The sequence below is a fragment of the Lichenostomus cassidix genome, chromosome 1Aa, assembly GCF_008360975.1.
Source record: "Lichenostomus cassidix isolate B80296 chromosome 1Aa, HeHo_3.0, whole genome shotgun sequence".
NCBI lineage: Eukaryota > Metazoa > Chordata > Aves > Passeriformes > Meliphagidae > Lichenostomus > Lichenostomus cassidix.
This window is the reverse complement of record NC_139480.1, coordinates 20,988,203-21,007,827: the sequence shown is the minus strand read 5'-3', so window position 1 is coordinate 21,007,827 and position 19,625 is coordinate 20,988,203. Positions and strand designations below refer to the sequence as shown.

Below are 19,625 nucleotides of genomic sequence, written 5' to 3'. Positions count from 1 at the left end.
AGTATATTTGAGAACATACTACATTTCATTCAAGTGGCAACCCACATATTCATTTGGATTTCCTGAGACATTTCACTCTTGATGCATTGGAAGCTGAATCATATTTATCAGGAATAAAATTGTAAATAAAAATATTATTTTTAGATACATAATAAGAAGCTGGGAACAGCTGAGCTTTCTGTCCACCTCTAAACATATGTTTTACATAAAATATAGCACTCTCCTTCAAATTCTTTCTACTACAAAGACTTTGGTTTAATTTTTAATACAAATAAACACCCCCCCCCCCCCCAACTTCTGATGCAGCTTATCATTCCTTCTGTCCCCCAGAACATTTTCTGCATGGAAGACTCCTGATGTAGATGGCTACCCCATGAGTTCAGGGTGACAGAGCAAGGCTGCTCTGGGCTTTTATTTTTAGCAGAAGTTTTGTATGGCACAGGAGGAGGTTGGCAGGAGCCACACTGCAAATCCTGGTGTCATTCTCTCCGTCAGAATTATATATATACACACACAGCCATCCTTTGTCAGATGGTGGAATCAATAGCTGCTGACTCATGGCAATTTTTGCACCTCTCCTGCGATCTCCATTTCCCAAATATCAAGTGAAATTGCAATATCAAGTAAAACAAACAATATTTCAGATTTTTGTCTTTACCACTTTAGTCATGAAAATGCAGTATTTTCTACTGGTTTATCTGAGTTGTTTCTTCCACTCTTCCACTCTGTGTTCAGCTTTATTTTTGCACTACAGTAAAGATTTTACCTACATATGTATGTAACCCACACCCACATACATGTGAACAGCATGTGCATATTTTACTCTTACGTACTGATATTTTTATTAGCAATAAATTGGGAAGTTATTCTTTGTATGGATAGAACAAAGAGATTGGTGGGAAAAAAAATCCTCACAAATTGTGCCTCAGTTTGCTTCATATTCTGAGTGCAGATAAGATAAAAGGAAATGTTTAAGTGAAGTAAAATGAGATCCAGAAGAAGAATGAAAATAAAGGAGAGGGTATGTCACTGCAGATCTGGCAAGGGTGAGCTGCACATAGCTGAGGGTCCAAGGGGATGTTAACCTTTGCAAAAAGGGTGCATATTAAGTAGGAGGTGGGTGGTACTTGCTTTAGCAAAAGAAAGAAATTTTTCAAAAAAAATTCATCTGGGAACACATGGAGAAAAAAGCATTTCAAACAGATCAGATTGGCCTCCACTCCTGAACCTACGGGGTGAGGTAATTTGGCTTAAAAAAAAAGATGGATGTAAGGCTAAATATGAAAAGCTGTCTATTTAATGTTACCCTTTGTCCTATAATCTATTTTAGGCCAATAGATGGGGCTTTGTTTTGAACAAGCTGTTGCTGAGGTCTGGCAGGTGCTCAGGAAGGCAGTGTTGGCTGGGTGATCCTGCTGGCTGTGCTCTGGGAAGGGACCCTGAGCAAGGGCTGTGGCACAGCACAGGCTGCCCTCAGGGGCTGGGGGGCACCTGTGGCTAGCACAGGTTTTTCCCATGAGAAGTTTTCTTGTGTTTTGTAAATAAAGATAAAGTTTGGATGTTGTTGGAACAGTGTCCCAGAACTTGGGCAGTGCAGGCCTGGCCAATCAGGCCTGGGGGAAGGCTTCTGACTGACCAATCTGGGTGACTTTTGAGAAGTCTATATATGTGATGAAATCAAAACAATAAAGGTCATTCCTTCTTGCCACTGAGAACTGGTGCCTTCATTACTCTGCTAGCTGCTCAACAGCGACAGGCACCTGCCTCAGCAGTGCTGCAGGGCTGCACTCTGCCCTGTGCCATGCCTGGGACAGCTGATAAATGCACCCTCCAGCAGAGCTACTGATGATGTTGGGTAACAGTCAGTAATCAGAAGTTATTTCAGCCTTTCCTATTGTAGGAGTGATGCTCAAGCCCTCACTGACCATATAGATATGAGCAAAACCTTGTCTGTTTGTCTGTGCAATTGCACGACCCTCCCTGACAGCAAATATCAGCCAGGCACTTGAGAGTGGCTCAGGTCTCAGACACCATCTCAGGTCAGGTCACCACATTGACAGAAAAAATCTGCTGAGTAAAAGGCAGGAAAAAGAGGAGTCATGCTGCAAGCTGGAGAACCAGTGCAGGAGAGATCTTCTGTACATGACTCACTCTTGGGAAACCTTAGTTTGGAGTTCAGTCAAGGATGAGACACAGGCTAATAGGAAACTTGCCTTTATTATTTCCAAGGCTCAGGGAACTACTTGTTTCCTATTTAATTCAAATAGCTCTGCAGATTCTGAGACACATGTGGCAACAACAGTAACAAAAATGTCTGTAGTTGTTCCAATAATTCTCCGTACTTGTTTCCTGTATTTGTTTCAAATTTAATACTTAAATGGCAACAGTCATGCTTGACAAGATGAGGAAACCAAGGGTTTCCTTCTTTTACACTTCACAATTCCCACATGGGGATATGGACATTTTTCACCTCTTGATCTACATTGTTATGATACACAAATGCCCTTGACCATCATAGCTCTGTATGTAGGGACTCCTTCTATCCATTGCTATACATCTGATGGGGGTTTGACTGGTCATTGAGGTGGCATGTTGCTGTAGTTGAAGCTGTTGTCATGCTGAAACACTTTAAAAGCCTCTTTATGGGTCTGTGATATCGCTGGTCACTTCTGCCCTTCTTTGGTCACTCACACCATCCCTTGGCACTCAGACACTGGGATCAGGAAACAGTGGTCCCTGGGGTCTGCTTCTTCAAGGAATGGCAAAGACTGAGCACTTCATGTTTAGTTTTAGGGAGGATTATGAACAAATGATAGAATCATGGAATTGGTTTGGAAAAGACCATTAAGGTTATTGAGTTCAACCATTAACTCAGCACTGACAAATCCAGCACTAAACCATGTCCAAAAGTGCCACATCTACATATCTTATAAATATCTCTAGGGATGGTGCCTCAACCACTTCCCCAGGCACCTTGTTCTAGCGCTTGACAACCCTTTCCATAAGAAATTTTTCAGGTAGCTGTAGAGAGCAATAAGGTCCCTGCTCAGTTTCCTTTTCTCCAGGCTCAGCAACCTCAGTTCCCTCAGCCTCTCCTCCTGAGACTTCTTCTCCAGATCCTTCACCAGTTTTGCTGTCCTTCTCTGGACTTGCTCCAGCCCTTCAATGTGTTTCTTGCAGTGAGTGGCCCAAAACTGAAGACAGGATTCGAGGTGCAGCCTCACCAGTGCTGAGTACAACAAGACAATCACTGTCCTAGTCCTGCTGGCCACACTATTGCTGATCTAGGCCAGGATGCCCTTAGCATTCTTGGCCGCCTGGGCACACCCTGGCTCATGTTCAGCCTCTTTCAACCACCATCCCCAGGACCTTTTCCCCCTGGGCCACTTTCCAGCCACTCTGTCCCCAGCCTGCAGCTCTGCATGGGGTTGTTGTGACCCAAGTGCAGGACTCAGCATTTCACCTTGTTGAACCTCATGCAGTTGGCCTTGGCCATCAATCCAGCCTGTCCAGATCCCCCTGCTGAGCCTTCCTGCTCTCCTTTGTGCTCAACTTGGTATTATCTGCAAACTGAGGGTGCCCTCAATCACCTTGTCCATATTATTGATAAAGACATTAAAAAGGACTGGCCTCAATAGTGAACCACTAGTGACCTGCTGCCAACTGGATTTGAGTCCATTCACCACCAAACTTTGAACCCAGCCATCCAGCCAGTTTTTAAAATAACTCTTCCTGAGCTATTTTGTTTGCTTGGTTTTGCCAGCATCCCTGCTTCTCCCCGTGCCGCAGTGACCTAGATGTCCCTTCTGCTAATGCCTGTCGCTGCTGAGTCCAGAGTGTATAACTCTCAAAACACAACTTAATTCCTCTCAAACACCAGTCTGGTTGATCCCTTATCAGGTCATAAAAGTGGCAGTGCAAAATTATTACAGAAAGAGCCCAGATGCTTACAAGAAATACATCAAGTTTTAAAATTAATTTATTTACTTATTTTGCAATTACATTAAGAGTGTTTAGGTAAAATTTTGCTCTCATCTTCAAATGCCCTCAGTTTCTCATTAGTTAAAAGCCCGCTCATTAGGAGGAGCACATTCCCGGGACAAACACATCAGCTGTTGTAAATTGTTTCAGCAAAGTTTTCTGCTATTCATTGATTTTATAGAGGTAAGTGCCATGTTATTTATTCAATTAAAATCAGTAAAGACAAAGTTTTCACTTCTGCTTGTAGTCTACCAGTTAGGAAGGATTTCTGTGTTGTTTTCTGTATCATGTCAATTCTGGACTATATTGTATTTCTTGGTTTGTATTTTTATCTGTCAAATAGCTATTTGGTGCTTAACACTCCAATGTATAACAGCAATTTTAAGTTAGAAAACTGGTATTGAAATGCTGCTTGTGAATAAAACTCGCATTAAAAAAAAGAGAAAGAGAAATATTTTGACTATAAGGATATTTTAGAATTTGATTTATCCATTTAGTACTTAAATGCACTGGGCTGTGCTTGCAACACTGCTCACCCAGAGGGCAGCTAATCATATGCTGCTTGTGTATTTAATCCCATATGAATAATAAAAAAATACTTTCATTAGAAGCAAAACATCTAGGGGAATTGTTTCAAAATGGCAGTCACACCTACAAAGAGTGCATTTTAAAATAATCTCAAAAGGAGCCCAAACAAAGATGCAGTTTGTTGTTTGAAAATGAGTTTTATTCATTAATGATTTGTGTCAATGTATTTTGCTGGGTTTTTGGAGAGATAGAGGTATTTTAAATTCATTTATTTGAAACAATGTAGGCAACAGACCAAGCTGTGTATTGGCATGCAAATAAAGTGTAAAGTTAATCTCACCTCAAATGCTTTATGCATATTTTCCAAATTGTCCTGAGTTTCTGCCGCCAAAGTGTAATATTCCCTTTTGTACTATCCAAAGAATAGGAATTATTTACTGCAAGCAGATATTTACAGTGGAAATGCACAAATGTTTTAAGAGTTTGCCAACATATTACAATTTTTTAGCTAACTAAGGGACACATTTATCCTCTCACAAGATTATAATGGCTTAATAACTCCACAAATTCAACTGGAATATTTCCAGATTTACACCCCTCAATTAATTTCAATTGAATTTTCTTGAATTACACTATCTGAAAGCATAATTTATCTTCATGTGAGCAAAAGTTAATTTAGCTTAGAGCATTTTCTCAGGAATAAGCCAAGGCCTGATTGTAGGCATTCTCTCTGTTATCAATTTGACTTAATTTTCTCTCTTATAAGTGCCTCTAATAACAATAAACCTTTCAGAAAATGAATGTGTGAATTTAGCAGATGGTGTGAAAGAAGCTAACTATTTTAAATTATTTGCAACAATGTAAACTCATGTATTATTTATTGTACAGTATTACCCATTCATACATTCTTATAAGCTATTAAAATTCCATACCAGAAGGTAGGATGTATTCTATTAGTGACAATTAATGTTCACGGTCTTCAGTTAAGAGTATTTAGTTATAAAATTAGAAGGAAAATCTGTAAAAAAGTGAGAACCTCTTTACAGAAGGCTGGTGGTTGGCACTTTAATTTTCATCCATTGAAGATCAGAGCTAGAGGAGTGTATGGAACAATGCTGATGACATTAGTCTTAATTATTCAGGGAATTAAGGCTTTAACAGCTCTGACAATCAATATGGCTCATCTAAAAGGTATAACCCACCAATTTATTTTTCCCCCTTTATTCTTTGCATGCATGGAAAAAAAAATTAAATTGTATATAAAATTCATACTTTTGACATAAATTTTGCAATTTTAAATATCAGAATATTTTTCCCTAGAATACCTTTGTCTTCAGTTTATAATGCAATAGAAGCAGATGGACTGGAATTGAAAATAACAATGCATCAGGCTTTTACATAAAAAAATTAGATCAGTGCTTCCTGTGTTAGGTGCAAGCTAAATCATGTATTTGATATATAAAATGGTATAATACTCCAGATGTTATGTGGCTTCTTCCACTCACAAAATACTTCTTTTACTCAATCCCTCAGCAATTGAAAAATTGTTTGTGGCACATATATATTTAATCTCCCTCTACTGCACAGACAGATTTAAACCATATTACTTTATCTTTTCCTGGTGTTCAAAGTGTCATCAATAATATGCAGTGATTTAAAATGACAGCACAATCTTTTAAATAGAATAATACTGGGAATCATGACCTGTATCTTTATTTTCCCTCTCTCACTGTGCTGAGTAGCCCTCAGTCTTGCTGGTACTAATGCAACAACTTGGCATAAGAAACAATGTGTGTGGACATGTAAGTGTCTGGCCTCTAACAACAAGAGACAAAGGCATTACAGGTAGATGAGGATAGATCAGGACATATGAAGTACTAAAATATTTATTTTAAATAGCAGAATTGCAGGCTTCATGAGAACAATATCTTCTCAATACCAATTCTTTTCCCTCCCATTCCTATGTTCCTTGAAGTCTGTTCTCTCAGTTTTAAGGCATGACACAAGCTGCACATAACAGAAGCAATAAAACTAAACAGGAAATGCCTAAGCAGACCTCTACCCCAAATATGACTAACTGTAAATCTGTGATATGCACCACAGAATGTCCTCTGGCACTTTCCATTTGCTTTTACATGAATAATCCACAGTACACAAAAATGTCAGCTGTGATAGCATACAATAGCATATGCCTGGATCCCCCTGTCCTTGGTCTTTGAATGCCCTTACATATGTTTTCCACAAAAATAAAGGTAGGCTACTCTGTGCTTTGCCACCTGGTATTTATGCTCACCTATAGAAAGTGAACTGTAATATGATAATACGTTCATTTCTGAACTTTGATATTTGAGGAAGAGCCATAGAATCATAGAATCACATAATTGTAGAAGGGTTTGGGTTGGAAAAGACCTTAAATATCATCCAGTTCCAAGCCCCCCTTTCATGGGCAGGGATGCCACCCACTAAAACACATTGCTCAAAGACACATCCAACTTGGCCTTGAACATTTCCAGGGATTTGGAATCCACAATTCCTCTGGACAACCCCTGTTCCACCACCCTAATAGTGAAGGATTTGTTTCTTGTATCTAATCCAAAATTACCCTTTTTCAGTTTGAAGCCACTCTCCCTTGTCCTGTCCCTGTATGCCCTTGTAAAAAGTCCCTCTCCATCTCTCTTGTAGGCCCCCGTTAGGTGCCAGGAGGTTGCTCCCAGGTCTTCCCAGAGCCTTCTGTTCTCCAGACTGAACAACCCCAACTCTCTCAGCCTGTCTTTATAGGAGAGGTGCTCTGAGCATCTGAGCATGTTCACAACCCTCTTCTGGACACACTGCAACAAGTCCATGTCCTTCTTATATCGGGGGTCCTGGAGCTGGATGCAGCATTCCAGATGTGGTCTCAGGAGGGCAGAGTAGAGAGGCAGAATCAGCTGTCCTGGACTGCTGGTCATTATTCTCTTCATCAGCCCAGGTATGGTTGGCTTTCTGGACTGCAAGCACAAGCTGCTGGCTCATGTTGAGCTTCTCATCAACGAACACCTGCAAGGCCTTCTCCTCAGGGTGTTATTGTTCATCTGTTCACTTTTTAACTCGGGATCTAATCTGAGAAACGTAACTGAAGAATTACAAATTTGTGTGAGTCAAGAGACTGAAAACTGGTAGTTGTGAGGACACAGTGGATGCTTAATCTCTCTCTAATGTAGTTTTACATTTTTGGACCACAGAAGGTTTCAGGATGGAATACTTCTGGTGAGCTGGACAAAGGTATTCTCTGTCCCTTTTACCAGCTTACTAATGGAAACCATTATTCAACAAAATGAGGAAAAGCAAGATTTTTGAATAATTTTGAAACAGGGAAAATAACAACAGAGAGGGACCAAGACAGAGGCAGGCTGGATGGGTTTGGCCTTTCCTTTATTCCCTGAGAAGACAAAGAAATATGCATACATGTGTAGATAAACACTTTGTAAATGCATATTATATGTGTATAAACCATACCTCATAGAGAATAATGTATCCATGTACAAGATTTTTCAAATTATTTGCAAGCGACTTTGAAATGTGATTTTGTGGCAAAAGAAAAGCTTAAATACAGTTGAAATGTCTATATTTCTTAGCCATAATAATGACTTCTACACCAAATGTCATTCTGCACCTACATTCAAAAAGAGATACTTCTTCTAGCTCCCAATTTTACATGTTCCTTGGTGGAATTCAAACAATTCAGTTTTGTTATTTCCCTTTTTAAGTGTCATCAGATTTTATTTCTCTCCCAATGAAGACTATTTCCTACAGAAATGAGACATACTAGTTAAAATGTATATTTTTGCCATGAAACAAAGTGCAGAGCTACACTCAGCAGTTGCAAGACAGGCGTCAGTAGCACATATGAGAGGCTGAAAAAAAACTTGGAAAAACGTTGTAAATCTGGTTTAGATCACAAAGCATGACTCTTTTCTGTTGGAAAAATCACCTTTCCTCTGTGATTGAGCTGCACTCTTTCCTATTCTGGATTTTAAATTATTTTCATCAGCTACTGCTTAATGAGGGAATCATAAGTGGCTGTTACCATAGGAACTACAGGTTTTGGTTTTTTTTGAAAGTTTGTTTCTGAATTCTGAAGTATTTGTTGAGTTCAATGACAGATGTGAAGTATAATTCATACTTTACAGATTAAACCAGTTATGTTACAGCTAATTGTATGGACTATACTTCAAGTCAGCACATGGATGAGTATAAAATGAGAGGGTGAATTTGCTGGCTGTTATGAAGTTGTGTTGTTTGGTTATATGACCAACATAAAAATCATAATAAGCAGCAGCTGTAATGTCATGTGTTGCAGTGCAAAAAATGCTAGGATAATCAATAAAAACCATCAGAAAAGAACTGTCCATCTAGAGAACACCACTGGTCTGTATTGGAACACATGGTGTGCAAATAGGTTTCTTTAGCCTGAGAGTCTATATTTTTACAAATTTTAAGTAGTATATTTTGGAATCAAAGTGTGCAATTAAGATGTCTAGTTCAGTTGTTTTCAACTATTTGGAAATCAAAATATAGTGGAATTCTGACTAATAAACAGTTGAATACAGGTTGGACTAAGTTAACAGCAGTTGCTTGGGAAAAGTAAATGTTTTCTTGTTTCTTTTTACAAAAATTGTGAAAGGAATGTGCAGAAATGATTTTTCATATTCAAGAAATGGCAAAATTCACACTTACTAAAGGATATATTGAAATCCAGCCATAACCTGCTTCATCCTAAACTGCATAACAGAAACTGAGACAGATAGAAAACGACATTATTTTCTGCAGTGAAAATGTGATCCAGAATTTCTGAATACAATAAAAAACAAACTTCATCAACTTCAACAGATTTGTGATCTGGCCCCATTTAGTTCACTTGTGAAGAACTCATTTTTGTTTTTAGAATATAGAGCAGAAACTCTGAGAGCATATTCTGCTCTGAAAACACTGTAGTGCCACAGAAAGCTATCTGCATCTTTGAGAAGTTAAACTGACCATGATAACGTGTCATTGAAGAAAAAAAGAAAAAAAAGAGAGAATTTGAATCAAAGTTGATAATGAGCTCCAAGGAGGAATCATTACTGTCTGTGCTCATTAAAAAACTGGGATTAAAGCAGTCCAATTAGTGCCCATGCATGAGAGCAAAAAAGGACTAAGTGCAAAGATAGAGCAATAGAAATTGTAATAAAAGATGTTTTGTTCTTGTTTAGAGATTCCTTCGTGCGTTTGTGAAACAACAGATAATTTTTTTTCTCCTCATTCAGAACTATAGGCTTATCTGTTTCTTTCAAAACTTGTTTCACTTGCCTTCAGAAGACTTTTAAATAAAAAGTATCTGTAATTAAATTCCCATTTGCAAATAACAGAACTAATGGCAGACTAATGCAACTAGATTGGAACTTTTTCAAAGGCCATTTTTTCCCTCTAATTATCTCCCCTTTAAGGAATTGTTTATATGGTAATTCTCCCGTGTGGAATAGAAGGTAGCAGGAAAAGTGAGATGCTTGTAATGAAACGCAGTGCTTTAATTGTGATGAGATGCTTTAGCCATCTAAAAGGTAGACATGTTATCTATGCACTCACCATCTTATTTTGATTAATAGGCATGGCTGTGAGACTAGTTCCATGTAGTTTTAAATAAGGAATTTACAGCAACTTTCAGAGGTATCAGGTATTCACTAGAGGATCCCAAATGGCTGCCCTTGACCAGATTCTAACTTCTAAGCAGCTTGAGAAAGGTTAGACAGATTTCTGTCTTTTTTTGTGGGATTCATCTTGCAGATGCAGAAATCTGCATGTCTAGAATTGAGCACATATCTGGCCTTCTTCCCACTTTCAAAGATTTGGTCGATCCAGTCAAAAATCCTTGAGAATTATTTAACATTTCCTGAGATAAACATTTTAATTTTGTCACTTTTGGTGTTTTGTACATGGTCCTGAGTGACCAGCTCTAGGGTGGGCCAGGTGACCTCCAGAGGTCCCTTCCAACCTCAACCACTCTGTTTTTAAAGTCTTGTCAGGGACAGTAACAAGAATTGCCCAAGAACTCAAAATATGTAACTTAAAATTACCCTGCAATGTTATCTCCTGAACTAACTCTGTTATGATTTATTATCTGCAATGTTCTAATGTCTACGGCTCTCAGATCTGGCCAAGAACTGTACTGTATTAGTCATTAATATCTGACAAAATGATCTAATTATATGTACATAATAACACAAGGCTGAACAATCCAGCATTTGGGTTGTGAGAATAGGCAGCTGGGATCTTTTCACAGATCTTTTTTTACACAGAAATTCACTAAAGGTCTTTCTTTTTTCCTTGGGCTCTTCCCATTTCATCTGAGCTATCACTTTTTGAGAAAATCTCTGTTTATATTATGGATTTGCACATGTATTGCAAAGCAATCCAGTCTAAAACATGAAAAATCACTTACCTATGCAGTAAGATAGTTTTCTGCATCAAAGAAGGAATGCAGAGTACTGTGGTGTGTTCCTCAGCTTGTATAAAACAGGAAGGGAAAGGTACTTTTTGTGGCTTGCTTTTTTGTTTGTTTGTTTGTTTTTCTCAGCCCATGGCATTACTTACGTGATTATGCAAAACTGAAGGAAAATGGAGAAAAATTTACCAGTTGCAAACATAAAATTTTCTTCCAGCAGATCAATGGAGTGAAAATAACCTGGCATCCTTTTTCAGCAGGCAGGCTTTTAAGTAGTACTGGCTTGGTGGCAATGGCCCATTTCACTCAAGGACGTTATCCTTAATAGGATCTAAAGGATTATGAGCAAAAGTTTAAAACTTGAGTGCTAAATCTACATTTAGGTCTACAAAACAAGCATTCAGAGAGTGGGTGAGGAGACAATGGAGCATAACTCTCTAGCTTGGTAATGAGGGCTTGCTCCTGGGTAATCCTCCATTGTGGCTTCTTGCAGTCCTGCCCTTCACTCCCTGTCTCAAAATAAGAAGAGCATGTTTGGAAGCTGAAATTTCAAATGAGCACCATATTCTTTTTTAATGCTCTTGTTTTAGGTTATTACTTTATTATCCAGTTTTGTAGACATGGGGGAGCAAATAAATGTTAAGGAAAGGTCTGAATCAACTGTGGGAGGGGTCTGGGTGCAAAGGAATTGAAGTTTCCAGACAGAGAAATCTATCAAAAAGTTTTTCAAAGCATTTGAAATTGGCGTTAACTTTTACAAGATCCGTTTTGCACTTTTCTCTCTTGGCGCTGAGTTTAGCATTATCAAAAGCAAAGCAAACCAAAAAACATTCCCTTATCACCAAACCTGACTCCATGCTGCCCTTCTAACATCTTTTCTTGATTTTGTTTTCAAGGGCACATCACAGCAATTTCCCAGAAACAAACCGTGCCATGGATGTTCGGGTCAGACAGCTGGCAGTGATGGCTCTGCTCGCTCTGGTTGATGCTCATCTGCCGAAACCAGCACGAGCCCCTCTGGTTCTGCACAAGCCTTTCATGGTTGTTTGGAACGCGCCAACCGAGCAGTGCAGGCTGCGCTACAAGGTGGACCTGGACCTCGGTGTTTTTGACATTGCATCCAACATCAATGAGACTTTGAGTGGATCCAATGTGACAATCTTCTATCACACTCATTTGGGATACTATCCCTACTACTCAGATAATGGAGATCCCGTTAATGGAGGGGTGCCCCAGAATGAAAGTCTTATCAAACACCTTAGTAAAGCAAAGTCTGACATTGACTATTGCATACCCATGAAGAAATTTCAAGGACTTGCAGTTATTGACTGGGAAAACTGGAGGCCCCAGTGGGATAGGAACTGGGGCAATAAAAGCATTTATAGAAATAAATCTCTTGAGATTGTTAGGAGACGGCACCCTCGGTGGTCAGAAGACAAAATTAGGAAAGTGGCTAAAGAGGAATTTGAAAATGCTGGCAGGAGTTTTATGAATAACACCATCCTTCTGGCTGAGCACATGAGACCAAACGGTTTGTGGGGTTACTATCTTTACCCAGACTGTTACAATTACGATTACAAAGAACATCCCCAAACTTACACAGGGAAATGCCCCCCCATTGAGTCTTTCCGCAATGACCTCCTGCTCTGGCTGTGGAAGGAAAGCACTGCTCTCTACCCTTCTATATATCTGGATTATATACTGAAGTCAAGTCCAAATGCACTAAAATTTGTGCATTATCGGGTTAAAGAGGCAATACGTGTTGCCTCAATTGCTAGGAAAGACTATGTTTTGCCTGTGTTTGTTTACTCCAGACCATTTTATGCCTATACTTTTCATGTTTTAACAGAGGTAAGCACAGACTTCTTTAGAAATTTAGAAATTAGAAATAGCCTCTTAGAAAAAAAGTGTTCTAAAAGCTTTTCCTGTATAAAAGCATTTATTCATATGTTTTTCATATTTAAGGCAGCCCCCCTGAGAGGAAATACTGTAGTCACAGTACAATACTCTATGCCTTTCAAGAGTCAATATAGCTGTGCTTTGGTCTACCTCTGTGAGATAACATTGTATATTTTTAATGAGGGTAATTTAGAAAGAAAGTACATAGACATAATTTCCTTAAGGAAGTAATTAATTCTGATATTTTAATTCTTTAGGGCAGCTTGTGAAATGAACTTGACAAATTTTGTGAAGTTTAAAACTAATTAGTGCAATGGAAAGATAAACTTTCATGAGAAAGGAACCTCAGGGCTTTTTTGTTTCTTTGTGCAAATGTAAATTCATTCAGTACAGAAATAAACTGGTTAAGTAAAGTAATCTGGCCTGGAGTTCGTAACTCCTGCATGATGAGCATTGGCCCCTATCTCCCTTTTCAAAAGTACAACATCTTCATGTACAACATTTAGTGCTAAACTGTGGAGTCCTTTTATCAAAGAAACCAAGTTTTTAGTCATGCAATGTACCATGAACCAATGATCAAGTGCAATAAATATACGGTGGCCACAGCACTAATGGTAAATTATATATGTGCAAGTCTCAGACTTCCTGGATATGAAGCAGTTGTATCAAGTGCCAACAGTTTATCTTTGGTTTCTGTCAATTCCATGAGAAGGAAGAAAATCTGGGGCAGGGAACTCATGGAAGTAATGCCTTGGTGACCAAGGGGACCTGGAGGTGCTGCCTCTCTCATACAGAGAGAGATTGCTTCTACTGCTGCCAGAGACAAGTCCTTGACTCAGAACAGAAAAAGGGAGACAAGTGGCAAGGGAAAAGGCAAAGTTCAGTCCAGTGAACCACAGGCTGTGGGAGGCTTCAGCCTGGAGCTGGAGCTGAGGAGGTGCAGCAGATCCCTGACAGCCTGAGAAAGGTTTCAGGCTGCCCCTGGGAAGCAAATTGTACATAGAATTAATAATGAATTTGGTCTGGCTCATTTTCAGCAACCAGGAACTCTCTGGAGCTGTTTTCTCTGTGGAAATCACAGGTCCTAGCTGACTCAGAAATCGTGGGCAGATAGGCAGTCTGGTCCTGAAGGCAAGGGGTCACTGGGGTTGGTACAGGCAGGATGTCACCCAGAACACCTTCACGGAAGAACTCAGGCTAGGAAATACATAATTCTTCAAACGCAATCTGTAATAATACATTTTTATAAAATGTATCAATATAAAAATACCATGAATATTACTGAAAGCTATGAAAACTAGCATGCTGTCACCAGGTATGTGTGAGTTCAAAATCTGTGGTGGTATATAATTATCATTTTACTTTACACTATTTTCTGAACAGTATGGTCATAATTCGGAGTGATGCTCTCTCAGGTTACATCCTCTAACTCACCAGCATGTTTTCAGTTGCATGTAGCCGTTTACTTTTGGATACTTTAAAGATTGCTTTACAACTCTGCAGCCAGGAAAAATCTTTGCATGGCCAGAGAAACATACTTGGATTATGCTCCTCTACATATTTTATATTAAAGACAGCGTGGGCCAGGTACTTAGCATGGGACAGGGCTTAACATGGGTCCAGACTATACACTGTGAGAACAGCTTGGGGTCTGACAGAAACTTGTAGGGTTGCATTTAAAAACCTATATAGGAATGATCCAGAAAATAATGTTGTTTTCTTTTATAGCCCTGGAGCCACCAGGATACTTTAAATGTGGTTTTGTATGCTCAGATTTTAGACTGGATTGCAGCCTCTCATTTGACCCATGCCATGCCCTTAAGTGATGCTCACAAAATTACAAACAAGGCATGAAACCTCTAAAGCTCAGAAACAATGTGCATGAAGGTGACAAGGAAAGCTACCAGTGTGCAACATTGACATCCAGGCTAAATGGCCATACAAAAATTGGGAGAGTAGGCTGTTGGGATAGTTACTCTGTCAGGAACTGGGCCAGGAAAACCACAGCCTTGCTGCCTGAAGCTGTGCAAGAGCTGTACATTCTATTCCAACAGAAACACTACTGACACACCCAAGGCTTGTGTGCAGGCCCATCTGTACATAGGGCTTATGTGAAATAGAGCAGTGGAGTCAGACAGAAAATAATGGTTGTGAGTCAGAGTCACTGAGGGAGAGACAGAGGTCTATCAAACCTTCAGAAAGATGAAAGGCCCAGGTCCCAGACAGAGGCTGTAGCTGTGTGTGCTGTACCTTTCACCCTGACTGCATCTGGAATTCAGGTGAGTTGTGCACAAGGTGTCTGAGAAATTATTCCTGTTTTTTATCTTGGAAATTGAATAAATTCTGAATTGGGATCCAAATCATTATGAAAGGTTTCTGCATTTGTTAGAAATGTGTATAAGCAGTTTGCCATCTGTAGGGTATTTAGAAACTTTCTGCCTTGAAAATTCACTACTAAGTGTGTGGGAGAGAGAAGTAGCACAGTAGCATCTGTGCTTCCTGACTAGATGGCTGAAGTCATTAATAAAGCAGGATGACATCTGACAAATGATTAATTATAGATAACAATCCCGTTGTTCCTCTACAGACAATGTTCTCTGATGACCAGGTGTGCATGTGCACAGAGGCCACTCCCTGTGACCATGCCAGGCTTGCACTACTATTGCTGAATATAGAAAACTCTTGTCTGTGACAAGGCTCTTCAAAATTTGAAGGAAATATGACAGATGTACTTATTTTCCTTTCCTCAACATGTAACTAGAACTGACTGTCTTGTTTCGTCCCAAGCTCCAAAACTGAAATGGTTTGGTTCACATCCTATTTTTTTTAACATCCAGTGCAGTGGCTTGGGTGATCTAAATATCAAGAAACACTGAAAGACACTAGAACCTCCTCCTCCCTGCCAAATCAGCTGTCCGTTTGCAGGACCTTAGTCTTGAGGATCCGAGGATCTTGAGGATCTTAGGCTCTTGAGGATCTTGAGGATACTGAGGTCCAAGCACACTATCCCCAAAAGCTTGAACAAGAATGAACATCACAAAGGAAGAGGCTTCATTGACTTGTTAATCATTTTGAAAATACCAGTTACCTATGTCTTATATAAGGAATGAATTAGGATCCTTCACCTACACAAAGGCTGGGATATTCGTATTTAAAATATCTAAATTTTTGAAAAATGGCATGTTTTCTTCCATGTGAAGCTTTTCTTACACTCACACAGAAGAGCCATGCCAGTGAGCCCCCACCAATGCCAAGCTGTGCTCTGTGAGGAGGGGCCCTTGGTTCAGTCCCAAAACCAGGATGTATCTCTTGGCACTTGTAGCAGGGAGAGAGGTTCATTTTTCAGAGATATGTTTCCTGGACTAATGGCATTCATGCTGGTAGAAACAGCAGCCCTGTAACTCTGTTGGCATGGCTAAAGCAGCATGAGTTAGACCCCTGCCTAAAGCCTATCAACTGCAGTTAGACACCGTAAAGGTGATCCAGTGATGTGTGAGCATGCTTATCATCACTTGCCAAAAAATGTTGCCTATGTAGGTTTGATTATCATTCAAAGACTGCTAGATAAAACAGATCACTCAATTCTTACTGCAGCAGTTTGGTTGGAGGAATGCTTGTGAATAAACTGTAAGGATTTGTTATCCAGTAGGCACACTGATGAATACCACCTATGCAAACCTTTGGAGAGATACAGAGGAGCTTTATAAACTAAACAGTGATTTTATTGTGAAGAATATGCCACAGGACCAATGTTGCCTCTGGGGAAAAAAAAATACAATGCCCATATCCCAGTGCTTTTTTACATTTACTTTTGTATCTTTGTTTTCCTCATGTGTGGATTTGGCCTTCTTTTTCAGAGGGATCTTGTCAATACCATTGGGGAAAGCGCAGCTTTGGGAGCAGCTGGAGTTGTTCTCTGGGGCAGTATGCAATATGCCAGCTCAAAGGTAGGTCATATCAGTTTATCAGTTCTTAGGAATCACCTCAATACCTCTTCTCGGACACCACACCCTCCACAGCACCTATCTACCTTTATCAATGTCATCAGCCAACAACTGAGGATGATGGCTCAGGATAACTTCCAGGTCTCATTAGTGCCCTGCTTTTGTTAGGCTGATTGCTTTGGACTGGTCATATGTAGCTCAGTGGAATAATGACTCCAGGTGAGGACAAAGACACATTTTAAAAAAATGCCATACAAATATAAGCACAGCTTGTTTTACAGTGTTCCACTTTGTAACTATGGCAGTTGTACAGATCGACTGGGAAGGAATGGAGTCTGGAGGTATTTTCTCTGGTGGTTAATGTTGAAATGATACATGGAAGATTATGTCACAAGAAAAGCCCTAGTTAGTCTTCCCAGGTTCTTCAGACTTTCACAAATATACCTTCTTGAAGTGATGGAGGAGATGGGAAGCAGCACTGGGGTTTCCCAGGAGGTGTGGCAGGCTAGCCCCTATTCCTAAACCTGAGCTGTGCTTTGTTGCCCCCTCTGCTTTTCATGCAGTCTGCTATCCTACTCCTGAAGTCTCTGGCAAAGCACCACTGACTTGGTCAGACAAAGCAGGAAATCTGAACTGGAATTTTCTATCTGCAACAGCAACAACTTCTGTGCTGGTTTATGAAAATTGTGTGGCTCCTGGTAAACTAAAGGTATTGGAGAGATAGGTCCAGAGTGGTGGCTTAATATGTGCTTTAAAACCTGCTAGTCCCACGCACTTCTCCTAGTCAGCAGTTACCAGAAATCTCTCCTTAAGGAACCAGTTTGTCTCAGATTACCATATGAACCCTCTGCTTCCTGGGACTCCTCTCTAGTCTCATACTGTATGCTCCTACCAGGCACTCTAATAGAAAATACAGTAGAGGTCAATTTTCTAATCTTACCCGTGGAAATAAACTCATTTAAACCCAATAGATCACTGCAGTATGTAAATCCAAGAATTATCTCAATGGATTACTTTAGCCAAATACTTTAGCAAGTTTAGTACTAGCATCTTTTTAGGTTTAATAAACTTGGACAGAGCTTTAGATACTGAGAAATGTGTCATGGTTTGTTATTATTTACAGGAGAGCTGCTTAACTGTGAAAAGGTACATTGATGGACCTTTAGGACATTACGTCATTAATGTGACCTCAGCAGCCAAACTCTGTAGCAAAGTCTTGTGCAAGAAGAATGGAAGATGTATCCGCAAAAACAGCGACTCCTCTGCTTACCTTCATTTGTCACCCACTGATTTTAAGATCCATGACCATCACTCAGGGAAGGGCCCCAGGTTCCAGGTGACTGGTGAACCCAGCCTGGAGAGTATTGAGGTCATGAAGCAGAGATTCGTTTGTCAGTGTTACCAGGGCTGGACAGGAATATTTTGTGAATTGCCTGACCACACGCTATTGCAGCACTGGGTTCACGTAGTGTTTAGTAGATCAAGAAAACAAAACCTTTTTGTCTTCCTCTTAGGAGCCATGCAGCTTCTTCTGCTTTGTTCTGCACACTAAGGTCTTCTACGGCAATGCAAAGAAATAAAAAATGGTGCCTCTAAGAGTTCTGCTTCTTAGCAAATTTTTATTGCAAAGGTGTGGCTAGCACAGGTCTTTCCCATGAGAATTTTCTCCTGTGTTTTATAAACAAAGATAAAATTTGGATGTTATTAAAAACAGTGTCTCGAGATTTGGACAGTTCAGGCCTGGCCAATCAGGCCTAGGGGGAGGTTTCTGACTGACCAATCTGGGTGACCTCTGAAAAATCTATATAAGCTGGAATCAAAATAATAAAGCTCTCTTTTCTTGCCACGCTGAGAATCCGGGTCTTTTTCTCTGCTAGCGGTTCAACAGCGACACAAAGGGAAAAGGCATTTTTGATTAAATAATTTTATTCTGTTTTAGTAATCTACCACTTCTGGAACTTCTTTAGACATTAAAAATTTTAAAATATTTTTTTACCTGCTCCTTTACTCCTAGCTTGTGTTTCACTCGTGTTCAACAGATAAAGATTTTGTTGGGGCAGAGGAAGTTTTACCTGAGTAAAAAAGTTGAATGAACTTGTACAAAGATTTAACCGCGAAAAAGTTTTAAATAAAAGAACACAGAACCTCTTTGTTTCAGGGCTGGGTGATTTGACATGGTGATGAGGAGAGTCTTGTGGACCAGGGACTGAGAACTGGTCTCTGCATCTCCTGCTGAAATCAAGTGGCACATTGTGTGAGCAGCTGCACTGTGCCTGGAGCCACATCCACTGATCCTACTGCTTCTACATGAGCAATGTGAAGAGCATAGAAAATCAACACACACTTAAAAAAATTTATATTTCAGTATTCCAAGGCCTAATTTGATTCATGTTACTTCTAGGGGCATTGGTATTTCCAGTGTCAGTGTTGTGCCACCAGTTTCAAAGACACTGACTGAACATCTCTGCAATTGCTTTTAGGTGAGAGGCTTCTGAGCTCTGAGAGTAGTGCTGGCAGCTGGCACCCAGCAGCACTTCTGCCTGGGAAGGACATAGGAAATCACTTCTTTGCTCACCCCAACCCCTTGGGAAGGAGGCTGCCTTGCTGCCTGACATCCCTGGTGCCTTTGGAGCTGCTGCAGGTCTTTGCTTTCTGCTGGCTGGTCAGTGAGTGGGAAACGAGATCAGGCTGACAGATCCTACTGTCAGTGTGTTTCCCTCAGCAGGCCAGGAGAAAATGAAGAACTCTATTCATTGAAATACTTTGGCTTGCAGCCTTTGGCTTCAGATGGGGACCTCTCTGAAGGTGGTATA

The 19,625-nt window shown here is 40.0% G+C and overlaps 1 protein-coding gene across 1 annotated transcript; it reads left to right on the top strand.

Annotated features, from left to right (window-relative positions):
- The first annotated feature begins 11,902 nt into the window (after positions 1-11,902).
- LOC146443288 (hyaluronidase-1-like) lies at positions 11,903-18,408 on the top strand. The gene is made up of 3 exons (XM_085042026.1): positions 11,903-12,820; positions 16,726-16,815; positions 17,936-18,408. Exons 1-3 carry the CDS (start codon positions 11,903-11,905, stop codon positions 18,362-18,364), a joined length of 1,437 nt encoding a protein of 478 aa, XP_084898152.1. The 3' UTR covers positions 18,365-18,408.
- Positions 18,409-19,625: the final 1,217 nt, after the last annotated feature.

What these genes read in the sequence shown, in the direction of transcription:
- LOC146443288 (XM_085042026.1), top strand. Translation starts at nt 11,903, where the DNA reads ATGGATGTTCGGGTCAGACAGCTGGCAGTGATGGCTCTGCTCGCTCTG. An exon ending in CTTTTCATGTTTTAACAGAG is followed by an intron (nt 12,821 to 16,725) that starts GTAAGCACAGAC and finishes CTTCTTTTTCAG; the next exon opens with AGGGATCTTGTCAATACCAT. An exon ending in TGCAATATGCCAGCTCAAAG is followed by an intron (nt 16,816 to 17,935) that starts GTAGGTCATATC and finishes TATTATTTACAG; the next exon opens with GAGAGCTGCTTAACTGTGAA.